Raw genomic sequence first — 14,488 nt, forward strand, 5'->3', positions numbered from 1 at the left:
TCAATCTTAATTGCAGATGTTAATTCAGCTTCAGAAAAGCGAGCAGAGCATAAAAATTCCCTTCACTCATATTAAATCAAGGTAGAATGGGCCAGAATAACATTGTTTATTGCCATCATTTTAAGTTCCAATAAAACACTTCAAGAGGCCAAACCATTTGTCATAGTGCACCATCATGTAGAATTTCAGAGGACCAGATTGCTGTGTTAGGCTGGGGATCAAATATCTCATCATTTGTGTAGAATTTATAATGGGCTCCTGTGCACCAAATTACTACCTCTTGCCTCAGTACAACGCTTTCAAATGCAAAATCACTAAAATGTTCACCAATTGCCAGTCTTTTTCTGCTGAATACAGGATTAATTTCACATGTTGCTAACACAACTGAGAAATTACTTTGCAATATGTTTTGCTTAAACTGCTTTATGCTTCCAGTGAGTTGTTGGATTATTGATTAAAAGGGATGTGGGTAGGATTTCCAAACTGGATTAAAAAAAATAATGGAACGCAGTGCAATTCCTGAAATAAAACATAGCTTTACAAAGCAAACTGGTTCATACCCGTCAGGATTTAACCAAAGTAAATGGGCAACTGACCTTTCACATTCATTCCACATCTTCTATACTTGTGAGGTTGCGTGTGCCTTCATTACGAGTCGTATCAAAGCCAGTAGAAGATTGTCTTGGTATCACAATACATTTTTATATATCAGGGAAAAATTAAAAAACTGTTTCACAAAAAAAAATAGACTTAGAAAGAAGTTCTGGAGTGCATTTGCCATCCTTTTCCCTAAAATAGCACATACACAAAGGGAAAATTCTTCCAACAGCCCCACCTAGAATCAAGTTGCGTAAAATACAGTGTTTAATAAAGCTCTCGTTGTACCTGGAAAAAAATATATATGTGCGCCACAGGACAAAAATGTGTGGCAAACTTGAACAGGGCTGACTCTTTCTGCAAGTTTCAGACTTGACTGGCAAGGCTGAAGGGTATTGTATGGATTTAAGTAGATGATTTTTCTGGAGCTGAGAGGCAACATGGAGGCAGTTACTCAGTAGCAGGTTAAGAACTCAGTCTCCAGCCTGCTGTTTTATTTCAGGCTTATTTCTACAGTTGCTAATTATATGGGACTTGTTCAATTACCAGGACACCTATGCACAGTCATTTGAATTTGCCTGTGTTCACAATTAGGAGTTTACAAATCTCGAAATGTTCGTGGGAGAGTTCTAGATTCTGCTAGATGCTGAACATAGTATGTTTCAGCTATGACTCACAGGCTTAAATGTGCATCACTGGCTCTGTGTTTCTCTCACAGTTTCAACCTGGAGTAGAACCCATATCTAGTTAGCCTAATGTATTGGGCATGTGGAACCAAAGTTGACTCACTGGGCTGAATTGACCAGCTGCTGTTCCTACAACAATTGAAAGAGATCCTAAGGAGGTGTGAACAAGGTTAGAGTTCTTCTTACCTCCTTGTCAAGCCCTGCCCCTGCCACCCTTCTCCCCTCCACCCTCCACCCCAACCAGTCGCAACGCCATCTGCATCTGGGCCACACACATTCAATGTCAATCCAATAACATTGGGATAGGAAAGGGAGGTTAGCCTTTGTATCACCTCTTATGTCTTCAGTAACATAAATACCATGTTGAAGTCAGTATGTGTGGCAGAGCTTTTGTGTCTACTGCTTATTTTACAGTGGCGTTTATGGCCAACTCTACGGTTTGTCCCTTTGCTTGTAGGTTTGTAGATTTGAAGTTTAGCTATAGTGAAATGCACCCTCCAGTAAGCCCATCTCAAGTTTCATTGTCCCCTTTATGACTAGACCATTGCACAAGTGCCTCCTCCCTCACACACCTGCATGCTTCTATCACTTTGACATTTCAGCCAATGAAACATCACCAAGTGGTCCTGTTGTCACTCGCAAGCACTGGTGTAGCAGGAAGGCCCATCAAGAAGGGTGCTTGTCTCAGACCCAATGGTTTTGGTCCATGAAACTCTGTGCTAAATTTGAGTTGAATTCACTGCCACAGGGTGAGGAAACCAAAGCTGTAAACACATACATCGCTTGCCTGCAGAAGTCCTGCAGTGTTTGAGGCTGCTCGCCCTCTTTCGGACATCTCCATTGCATCTCAGGCTAACCTCACGGTGCATTAAAACCGGTCCATGTCATCAAGCCAGGAGGCAGGACTTGTTGGAAAGTCTGGGTAACCAGCACTGCTACCTGTGGAGATATCAGACGTGGGACCTCCTGTCATCATTCTCAGGGCGTGGCCCATTCCCTGTCCTCCTTGTGCTATAATTCCCAAGTTATTGTCAATATAACCGAGGTTGTTCATAAGTGGGGTGTGCGCGGGGGCGGAGGCTATGGACGATGGAGACTGGGGTATTCCGTAGGGGCTGCTTGCTCTCAGGTCATGGTACTGCTGTCCTGTGACATCCACGGTGAAGGCCCCATTCAGTAACTGCCGGCCAGTCACGTCACTCACACCGCTATATATCCCATTGGCGTGTCCTAGCTCAGAGAGTATCTGATCATCTGGAACAATGACAAGCAGAAAAATTAGAGCGGTTGTCAACAACGTACCTGGGAAAAATAGTCTACCATGGAAGGCAATCAAATAATCTCTTTAATTTGTATCCCAGGGAATATAACCCGAATCTGCATAATCTTGCTTTTTTAAGATAACTCTTGCAATTAGGTTTTATATTAAGGTATAATCACATCATATTTCTCTTAGGCCAATATGACTAAACTCTGCTGTCTAATATTGCTCGATGTAAACAGACTCGGATTCTTATTAGATTCAGATAAGTTTATTCTCATATACATCAGGGTGAAATAAAATTCCTTGCTTGCATGAAGCTTACAGAGTAAACAGTATACAGTACTGTGCAAAAATCTTAGGCAACCCCTAGTTATATATATATGTACCTAAGACTTTTGCACAGTATTGTATTTAGTATAAAAAGGTGAAGGGCTGGAGCAAGAGCTGACAGATGATAGATGAATCCAGCTGAGTGATCTCCTCTCTCCCTCATCTGCTATCACTCCCTGGACCCAGCTATCACCTGTCAGCTCTTGCTCCAGCCCTTCCCTCTACCTTTTCCTCCCCTCTATCTATCCTCTCCTGCTTGACTGGGCTCAACAAAATGTTAACTGTCATTTCCCTCCACCGATGCTTCCTGGTGAGTTCCTCTGGTGCCTTTCTGTCATGCTAATTTGTTCCTACAGATTTGTTTTCTGTCTGTTAACAAACTAACATTCCACATGAGTATAATACCGGCAGAAAAAGTGCTCTAATTCTGTTTAGCAGTATCTCCTGTGGCACCTTACTAACAACACTACATTAAAGTGACTTGCCATGATCAAATCTGCTAATTCAATTTCTGAATGGACATTGAAACTATGAACGCTACACCACTTCTTTATTTTTACTTTTGCACTATTTATTTAACTTAACTATTATATATATATACTTACAGTAATTTGTAGCTTTTTCCCTATTATGTATTACATTGTACTGCTGCCACAAAGACAACAAATGTCATGTGATTCTGATCATTACAAGTTCAAAGTATACCGATAAATTTGCAAAAACATTTCATAAATCCCAGATGACTCTGCCTAATCCTCTTATTATTTTCTGTGCCCTGGGACTGCGACCATAATAGTGGAGTCCAGGAAGTTCCATAGTACTAATATCAAGCCAGTGGGTGGTGGGGTGGAGATACGTCTCTACCAAGGAGGTGTAAGGTGCTCTGCAGTCTCTCTGCTAGACTGCAGGTCACCCTTGGGCAAGGTATGTCACCAGCTTATCCTCTTGATCAGGGCCACATGAAAATATGGCAGCATGAAGAGAAGGTCTATAAACAGCTGGTGCATATCACAAGTCTTGGTAATGCAACCTCTGATGGCAGGCAGACAACCTTTGAAGAGTATTAACAATGGCTGGAGTCACCCATCTTGTAAAGACACTACCCAGAAGAAGGCATTGACAAACCACTTCTGTAGAAAAATTTGCCAACAGCAATCATGGTCATAAAACCACGATCATCTACGTCATATGACATGGCACATGATGATGATGATGATGATGATGGTCTATGGTTCTATTTATTCTCTCTTAAACAGTGGTGTTCTACTTCTGTCCCTGTCCTGGTACTTAACCAGTTTCTTAGCTAGGTCAATTCTGGATGTTGCTGTTAGAATAAAAGGCAAGACTAACAGGTTTAGGGAACCCTGGTTATCGTAGGATTTTGAAGCCCTGGTAAAGAAAAATTGTTTGGTATACATCAGGTATAGGGAGCTAGGATCAAATGAGGTATTTGAGGAGTAAGAAAAGTGCAAGAGAACACTTGAAGAGAGAAATCAGGAGTGCTAAAAGAGGCCATGTGGTTGCTCTGGCAGACAAGGTGAAAGAGAATCCCAAGGGCTTTTATAGCTATATTAAGAGCAAAAGGTTAGCAAGGAACAACATTGGTCCTTTTGAAGATTAGAGAGGATATTTGTGCATGGAGCTGAAAGACATAGGGGAGATTGTAAATGATTTTTTTCACATCTGCACTTACTTGGGAGATAATATGGACAATGTAGAATTGAGGAAAAAAAGAGTAGTGAGGTCATGGTTCATATCCAGTTGATGGAAGAGGAGACTGTCTTAAGGCAAATTAGAGTCGATAAATACCTAGGGCCTGACAAGGTGTTCTATCGGACATTGTGGGAAGCCAGTCCAGAAATTGTAGGGGTCCTGGCAGAGATACTGAAAATGTCCTTAGCCATTGGTGAGGTGCTGGAGGACAGGAGTTTAAGAAAGGCTCTAGAAATAAGTCAGGACATTATAGTCCTGTGAGCCTACATCAGTTGTGATACTGTATTATTGGAAGCTATTCTAATGGACAGGATACATAAATATTTGGATAGACAGGGCTTGATTAGGGATAGTCAACATAGTTTTGTACATGGAGGATAATGTCTAAAGAGATTTTTGGGGAGATTACTGAAGTTTGTGAAGGCAATGGACCTTGTCTACATGGACTATAGCAAGGCATTGACAAAGTCCCGCATGGGAGGCTGGCCCAAAAGGATATATCTCTTGGTAATTAGGATGAAGTAGCCATTTAGACCCAATATTGGCTTAGTGGGAGAAGCCAGAATTTGGTAGCAAATGGTTGTCTCTCTGAATGGAGGCCTGTGACTCTTGGTGTGGTGCAGGGATCGGTGCTGAGTCCATCGTTGTCTATCATCTGTTAATGATTATATGGTAAACTGGATCAGCAAATTTGTGGATGACACCAAGATTGGGAGTATAGGGGTCAGCAAGGAAGCTTGCAGTGTGATCTTGACCAGCTGGGAAAAAGGGCTGAAATACGGCAGATGGAATTCAACACAGACAGTACAGGTTTGCACTTTGGGAGGACAAGTGAGGCTAAGACTTAGTGAACTGTAGGACACTGAGGTGTGCAGAGGGATCTAGGAATAGAGATCAACAATTCCTTGAAGTTAGCGCCACAGGTAGATAGGGTCATAAGAAGAGCTTTTGGCACACTAACTTTTATAACTCAGGTCACCGAGTGCAGGAGTTGGGATGTTATGTTGAAGATGTACATGATGTTCATGAGGCTGAATTTACATTATTATGTGCAGCTATGGTCACCTACCTACAAGAAAGATTTAAAACAAAAGGAAAAAGTGCAGAGAAAATTCATAAGGATGGTGCCAGAACTTGAGGACCTGAGTTATAGGGAAAGATTTGAATTGGTTACGACCTTATTCCTTGGAGCACAGGAGATGAGGGGAGATATTATACTTTATACTTTATACTTTATTGTCACCAAACAATTGATACTAGAGTGTACAATCATCACAGCGATATTTGATTCTGCGCTTCGCGCTCCCTGGAGTACAAATCGATGGTAAATATTAAAAATTTAAATTATAAATGATAAATAGAAAATAGAAAGGGAAAGTAAGGTAGTGCAAAAAAACTGAGAGGCAGGTGCGGATATTTGGAGGGTACGGCCCAGATCCGGGTCAGGATCCGTTCAGCAGTCTTATCACAGTTGGAAAGAAGCTGTTCCCAAATCTGGCTGTACGAGTCTTCAAGCTCCTGAGCCTCCTCCCGGAGGGAAGAGGGACGAAAAGTGTGTTGGCTGGGTGGGTCATGTCCTTGATTATCCTGGCAGCATTGCTCCGACAGCATGCGGTGTAAAGTGAGTCCAAGGACGGAAGATTGGTTTGTGTGATGTGCTGCGCTGTGTTCATGATCTTCTGCAGCTTCTTCCGGTCTTGGACAGGACAACTTCCATACCAGGTTGTGATGCACCCTAAAGATGCATACCAAAATTTTGAGGGCTATAGATAGGGTGAATCCACACAGGCTTTTTCCCATTGAAGCGTGGTGCTCATGTGGAATGAGTTGGCAGCAGATGTGATAGATGTGGGTTCAGTTGAAACAGATTGGATAGATACATGGGTGGGAAGGGTTTGGAGAGATATGGTATTTGTGTGGTAGATGGGACTAGGCAGACAATCAGGTTGGCATGGGCTAGACAGGGCAAATGGCCTGTTTCTGTGCTGAATTACTTTATGTCTCTCATTTTTTGGTCAGTTTGTACCATATATTAAAGTGATGTAAATTAGTAGGAGAAAATATGCCTTTGTAAATCTGTGCTTCCAGTTTGCAGTGCAGACCAGCTTGTCAGATGTTTTTCATTGAGAATTGATGAGATGCTAATGCATATCCACTATAGATAATACACTAAAGACTGGAATGAATAAATTAGTTCTGGATACAGTGATCAAATAATCTAGTTCTCCATGCTAGGGGTGAGTTCCTTGAAACTCATTACAGCCACTGCTCTCTGGCTAAAGGGAGCTCAAACCATCACACAAATTGGAGGCAGTAGAAAGACTTTGGGTATCAAGAACATAAACCAGTAGAGCCTGAAGTTTTCCTTGGGCTGTGTGACACGGCTTCTATAGATTCTTACAGCCACCCAATGAACATCTGAGGATTTCTCAATGTAGTGGCAGGGATCTCATTGCAACAATTCTTCTATTGTCTGAAAAAGCCTTAATGCCATGATTAGTAAAAGCTGCAAAGAATAGCTCTGATGTCCAACTGAATACCTGAATAACTAACACTCTTTCTTGAAGGCTCATGTGCTAATTTCCTCAAGTGGTTACCAAGCTATTAAACTATGTTGACCATGTTTAGCTTACTCACCTCTGAAACTCAGCTCACTGTCACTGAGGCCTGCATCCTCCACTGAGCTCTCTTTCCCACTCTTTGTTCCACCACGGCTTCTTTTCATGTTCTTGTAGTACTGTCCCCATCGGTGTCTGCCAGCATCCTTCTTCAACCGCTTCTCCTTAGCTCTTCTGTTCTGGAACCAAACCTGAAAGAAATTTGCAATTTCCATCTATAAATATTTGCTCAGTATCACCTGGCAAATGCTGGTGTTATGCTAGATAAGGTAATGTGGTCTATGTATGTCAAATCTTCATAGACTTTGCTATGAAAATTATTGAATACATTTATGATCAGTCAAATATCAGATAGACCACAATAGGGATCATGAATGCATTCAAACTCAATGATCAGTCAAACATAAAATGTACCTTATTAATATTCATGGCATTTCCTATTTTCAGCCCACACTCAAAACCATAGATGATAATGAGGACTTACTTGATTGGGAAATAAAATCAAAGTCTCAACCTATCATCCATCATTCTCTGAATTTCTTTATTACTGAAAAATCTTATTCCGAAGTGTGACAATGGGTTTCAGACATTGTGTTAACTGATACTGCTTGACCCGCTGAATGTTTATAATATTTACAGTTTTTATTGCAGATTTCCAGCATCTGCAGTTTAGGGTACAATGCAGATCTTGTTTGGGGCCTAAAGTTTGATTGCAAATTCAGACATCAGATATTCAGTCCACGTTGTAGTAATTTGCTGATTGAAAACACTTCACTACTTCCCAGCTGGCCATTAGATGGTTCTCCTCAAGTAAGCTGTAGAACCCAGGTTTTCATGTTTTTCTTACCTTGTACCCTCCTGTCCTTCAACATGTTAGGAGTGATCTGTAAGAGCCAGGCATTGCTGCTTTGGGGTAGAACTGTGCAGATCATCTCCCCTTCCAGGACTTCATGGACTAAGCACTGGTTCTTCAGCAAGACAGCACATAGTCTTCAAGCTCCTAATTTGCTCTCCTTTCCTTTTGCATTAGCACAGGGCTACAACCTTGAACCCTTCTTTCCTGGTATAGTGGGTGTGCATAATAAACACTATTGCCTTAGATGATATGGTCAGCTTTTATGAGACTGGATGCAATAGGCTCACAGATATTTTCAATGACTTTTTTCCATAATTGCAAATTTGATTTATTTTACATAGTTGAAAAAAATCCAAAAATAGCAACTTTTTTCAGTGGACTGTATCATTATCCTATTCTGCCATGAAGCTTCCAAGCGACCTGCATCTTTATCCCATTCTGCCTTGAAGTTCCCACATTTTATGGGAGTGAGAGGATTTACTAATTTATCACACGACATTGTTTAGTCTCAGTGCTGCCTTGATGATGTCGCCATATGACCTCACCATTTGCCAACATTGTGAGGTCATTGACCATTTCTTCTGCAAACAAGCAGCTGTAAACTGCTTTGACCACTAGTGAGGGAATGGTGTGAATACTAATGTGCTCTGCATAAGTGATGGTGGTGGTCAAGCAAAACCAAGCAAGATGCATGCCCGGAAAATTGGCTTCTCCACTTACCTGCACAACCCTCATGTCAAGCCCCGTCTCTGAAGAGAGCTGTTCCCGCACATGGCGAGCTGGCTTTGGAGAGGTTTTGTATGCATTTTTCAGTGTTTCCAATTGCTTAGCTGTAATTGTAGTCCGTGGTCTCTTTGCTCCAGCCTCTGCATCAGCATCTATGTAAGACAACAGTTTTGGAGTAGATATTAAAATGACAAGCTCTAACGTGTGATAAAGTCAGTGCAAACAAAGTACATGTTTTATATTATAACGTATGTATAAGGACGTGCAAAGTCAAAGTATAAGTTGTCTCAACCAGTTTCTTGGAAAAGTAACAATTCAGTCCATGGGGCGAGGGGGATTTACCTCAGATGGTCCCGGAACACTAGTATGGGGTTTACAAATGATATAGTCCTAGTGTTCAGGGTCCAATCATCAGCAAATACGGAATTCGAGGCCTAATCAATGATTGTCATGATCCTGGGATCGCAGGCCGGGGGTCGAGGGTCAATCGGAAGTTCGGAAATTGAGGTTCATTGGCCTGAGCCGAGTCTGTGAATCTCTGTGAGTCCACTGGGGAAGGTGAAGCCCAATGTCCACAGGCCCAACTCTGAGTCCCCTAGAGGCCTGTCCTGGAATTACAGGACTGTGTAAGTGCATGGGTGAGAGGGAAGAAAAGGGCTTGGCTTGCTGTTGTTGTTTAGTTGCTCCTTATATTGTCTGTTGTTTTTCTGAGCATTGTGGGCATGTTATGTTGATGCCGTAATGTGTGGCGTCACGCACACTCTCAGGTGTGTTGGTTGTTAAAGCAAACAATGCATTTCACTGTATGTTTCAATGTACACATAACAAATAAACTTGAATTTTGAATCTTGACAATTCACTTAGAACTTACATCCATTATAGGCAGCACATCAGCTCTGTGGTTTTCAGAATCAGAATCGGGTTTATTATCACTGGCATACGTCGTGAAATGTGTTGCTTTCTCATTTAAATTATATCCACATATAATCAGTGCCCCCATTTCTTCGCTGGCTGGATGCATTGCCAGAGACTATTGTCATGCAACTAGCTATAGCAAGTTGTATATACATACTTAATCAACACACAAAGACATGCAAGAACTCAGAAGGTCAGGCAGCATCTATAAAGGTAAATGGATAGTCGATGTTTTGGTCTGACACTCTTCATCTGAACTTCTCCAGTCCAGACGAAGGTTCCCGACCTGAAATATCGACTGCCTATTTCTACCTCCATAGATGCTGTCCGATCTGCTGAGTTTTGTGCCTTTCTCCAGATTCCAGCATCTGCACTCTCTAATGTCTGCAATGCTTAGGCTAACTTGCACAAACATAATGCTGAGATGCCAGTGGCTGGCAGTCATGCAGCAAGCGAAACTGTCTGAGGAAACACTGAAGAATGGCATATATCGAGGCAGGGAAGGCTGCTATATTTTTCAGATATGGTTCACAATATTCAAAGCAGGAGAAGAAAGGAGAGGTACTTTATACAAACCAGGAGGTCCTCCAGACACAGCCTCATGATGACCTTACAGCAATAGACAGTGCCAAGTATCAAGTCCCTTGGAACGGATCCACTCATGTGGTCAATGTTAGAGGTCTCATATTTAGATGTCATGTAACACCTACTGACACACCCCAACTTAACACGCCCTTTGCCACTCATTTAACACTTAGAACTTCTGACTTTCAAATATCCTGTTCCACATTGTCATAGACCTACACTGCTGCAAACTTCAAACACATGCTTAAACAGCCTGAAGAAACTGGAAGAGTATGATGTTTGCTGGACATATCAGTTTTCTGGCTGTGTGTTATTGCCATCAAACTTTTATGGCAAAGATATGTGGCAAGTGCTCCAGTGTTACAGGTCAGTGTTAAACCTGGGTCTCACAACTCATTCACAACAGAGGCTGAAGATACAGAGGTTGATTCAAAACAAGTATAATTGCGAAGAGAGCATGACAGTGCCTCTACTTTCTTAGGAGTCTGTAGAGATTTGGCATGACGTCAAAAATTTCGACAAACTTCATTAGATGTGTAGTGGAAAGTGTAGTGACTGACTGTATCACAGCCTGGTATGGAAAAACCAATGTCCTTCAATGGAAAATCCTATAAAAGGTAATGGATTCAGTCTAGTATATCACGAGCAAAACCCTCCCAACCACTGAGCCCACCTACATGAAACACTGCCATAGGAAAGCAGCATCCATCAACACAGATTCTCACCACCCAGGCCATGCCGTTTTCTCGCTGCTACCATCAGACAGAAGGTACAAGAGCTTTAGGACTTGCACCACCAGCTAACTACCCCTCAACCATCAGGCTCTTGAACAAAAGGGGAGAGCTATGCTCACTTACCAATCCATTGTTATGTTCCACAATCAACGATCTCATTTTAAGGACATTTTATCTTGTTATTTCATGGTTTTGTTATTATTACTATTTATGTATATTTGCCTTTGCAGAGTTTATCGTCTTCTGCACTCTGGATAATCTTTCATTGATCCTGTTATAGTTACTATTCTATAGAATTGATGAGTATGCCCACAAGAAAATGAATCTTAGGGTTGTATGTGGTGACATGTCTGTACTCTGATAATAAAATTTACTTCTACTTTTTATCTTTACTTTTACTCTATCCATTTATTCTTTCTCTGTCTGATACTCACCTTTCTAAGCAACTGATACACTGTTGTTTTAATGTCCGTGAGGTGCTGCCTGCCCTCCACTATACAACTGAGAGCAACAAAGGCAATTCCTTGGAGCTAAGTATTTAAGGTACCCCTTTATTCTTAAGATCTAGCCAATTCCCGACTCATAATCCCCTCAAAAGTTGGGTTCTGTGGGTTAGATTTTCTTTCCAAAAACACACATTTGATTTTAGGTATTAAAGTGATGATGATTAGACGATTCTGAGGTAGGACTGGAATAATGTGCTCTATCACAATCTGTTGCACTTCTGCCAACACTGGTCAATAACATTGACTAGGATAGATTTAATGACCACATTCTGTTTTGAACAAATAAGTTAATGCAGAGGTGAAAATACCTTAGCAAAGCAAAATAAAAATTACTTGATATATAAGCTGCTTTACTGAATTTTTAAAAGAATATACAATTGTGCTCATGAACACTTACTTCACATCTACAATTCTATACTTTAGACTGTATTGACGAGAGATAATGAAAATTTATCATATTTCTGCCCAGATTAAAGACATGGTGCTATAAATGGTCAAATCCAAATTAAAGTTAAAAATTGGAGATTTCCTTTAGGAATTAATGTATTTGGATAGAGTGTGGAACCTCAGGATAGACTGGTGGCTTTGGATCTATGGATGTTAAGGCTTTCTACCTCAGGAGATTTTATAGCTCCAGATGTTGTGGACTAACTGATAGACAGTAAGTGTTATCATTGGCTAAAAATGCATTTCCTTTGTATAATGGAACTTCAAGGAAGGCAGTAGTCAGTGTAGATGAATTTTGATTCTATTATCTTACAATTCATGTTTCTTGATGGCTTACTAAGCCTTCAATTTAAGCAAATGATATTATTTCAGGACAAGGAAAACATTCAAGAGTCTAATGTGGAACTCACGGTGGGGCAATTGCTGCTGAAAATGGTCTGGTTATTTGCAGGCACCTGATTTTATACTTCAGACATGTCTGCATTTAATCTGTCAGTAGCCTGAAAGAATTGTAAATGGACTAGCCTGTAAGTAAAGGCATTTGACAGCCCAGTGCTAAGTCTGAATTATTTCTATAACTTCCATATGCTTTTCATCTGCTAACACTTGTTAACCAATACAGATAGCTCGGTCCTGTGCTCCATTTGCATCTGAAAGGAAATTGAGTCATTCACTGATCAATAAAGTATCCCTAAATTGATCAGTGAAGTTTAACTATTAGTGGATCAATCAAATGTTTTCAGAGCTAGTGTTGAATTCCTAATAAAATTTGGCACTGTGCTATGGAGTGGTTAGATTTTATTCTCTCTCTCTCTCTCTCTCTATCTCTTTCCTGCCCCTTTGTAAATTGACAAAAACGTAATTCCAAAACTTCAGTTCCAATGCAACTAATGCCCAGTTGGTGTTATACTCTGGTAGGACATCCGGCGCTGCCCTCATAGGTTCAAATATTCAGTGCCGCTCTCTTGCATGAGTGAAGGAGTTAATTCATTACAAGGCTGACAGAAAGGATTGCTGGGTAACCATAAATTGTGGCATCCTTGCCATCTGATTGATTGGCTCAGGTGATGTAATGCACATTTGTATTTGGTGTTGTGATATTACTCAGTGCACAACACCTGCTCCGGGGACCTATTAATAACTATCTGCACAACAGGTTATTAGTAATTGTCATTAATCTCATTAATATTAGTCGATCAGTGGACTACAGGTCAGCGAAAGACATTAGATGTGAACATTTCAGTAACAAGGCTGTGACTGGAGAAGCATGATGTATAAAAATGACCAGAACAATCAACTCATCTGCATCTCATTCTTGTCATGCTGACAGAATTTCACTTAGCTTTTGTAGTTCCTTTGCTTCCCTCCTTTAAAGCCTGACAACAGGGTGATCTGTGTGCAGACCTCTCCTCTGCCCACAGTCACCTCCACTATGCAAACAGCCAGCAGCTTCTGGATGGAGCCCTGTTCAATTAAAGGAGCAGCACAGTTGCCACTGCAAATTTCCAAATTGGCTCCAGCACTGTATAAAAAGGCGGCATAGAGGTTCTGTCTGTAGAACTGATGTTTCCAGCAAACCAAGTTCAATTCTGACCTTTGGGAGGTGAGACTAGAACTAGGGAACATTGCCTCAAGATTCAGGGGAAGAGATTTAGGACGGAGATGAGGAGAAACTATTTTTTCCAGAGAATGGTGAATCTGTGGAATTCTCTGCCCAGGGAAGCAGTTGAGGCTTCTTCGCTAAATATATTTAAGATACAGTTAGATAGTTTTTTACATAGTAAGGGAATTAAGGGTTATGGGGAAAAGGCAGGTAGATGGAGCTGAGTTTACAGACAGATCAGCCATGATCTTATTGAATGGTGGGGCAGGCTTGATGGGCTGAATGGCCTACTCCTGCTCCTATTTCTTATGTTCTTATGTTTACGTTCTCTGGTGCTATCTGTGTGGAGTTTGCACGTTTTCCCATGTGTGCTTCCTCTGGGAGCTATAGTTTCCTCTGACATCCCAAAAGTAGGTTAATTGGCACTGTAAACTTCTTCTTGGGAGATTTAATCTTGTGAGATTGGATATGAATGTGGGGGGGCTAAATTCAGCTCGGATAGGATTAGTTTAAATGCAAGGTTAATGGTCACATGGACTTGATGGGTTGAAGAGCCTGTAGCTGTGCTACATCTTTCTATGTCTTGAAAAGAAAGAATATGCAATTGAACCCCTGAGCTGGTCTCCATGTTCAGTTAGATCATGTGATTCTTAATCCTATGTGACTATCTTGGTTCTATCTCTTGATATCCTTGCTTACAAGATCATTTCAAATCTGTTCTGAAAATTTCAGTTTCTCTTCAGCCTCAGCATCTTTTCAAGCAGAACCTCAGGTTTCCAGCCACTTTTCAGGAGCATTCCTGAGCTGCCTGGTTCAAGGATGACTGTTTTGCCTACTGTGTAGACTCTCGGTCACTGAGGGCTGAATGGCTGAGATGAACCTGTCAGTTTGTATAAGCACAGCAATAA

General features: G+C 41.2%; 1 protein-coding gene across 1 annotated transcript in view; it reads right to left on the reverse strand.

The window, feature by feature from the left end:
• Positions 1-2,151: 2,151 nt before the first annotated feature.
• The window catches only part of lhx4 (LIM homeobox 4), an 84,008-nt gene continuing 71,671 nt past the window's right edge, over positions 2,152-14,488 (reverse strand). Inside the window, exons 4-6 of the mRNA XM_072274751.1 lie at positions 8,785-8,942; positions 7,228-7,399; positions 2,152-2,537 (exon numbers count right to left, since the gene is read on the reverse strand). Of these exons, the coding sequence (XP_072130852.1) occupies positions 2,152-2,537; positions 7,228-7,399; positions 8,785-8,942 (716 nt within the window). The remainder of the gene's footprint in view (positions 2,538-7,227; positions 7,400-8,784; positions 8,943-14,488) is intronic.

This window comes from Mobula birostris, chromosome 12 (genome assembly GCF_030028105.1).
Source record: "Mobula birostris isolate sMobBir1 chromosome 12, sMobBir1.hap1, whole genome shotgun sequence".
NCBI classification, from domain to species: Eukaryota; Metazoa; Chordata; class Chondrichthyes; order Myliobatiformes; family Myliobatidae; genus Mobula; species Mobula birostris.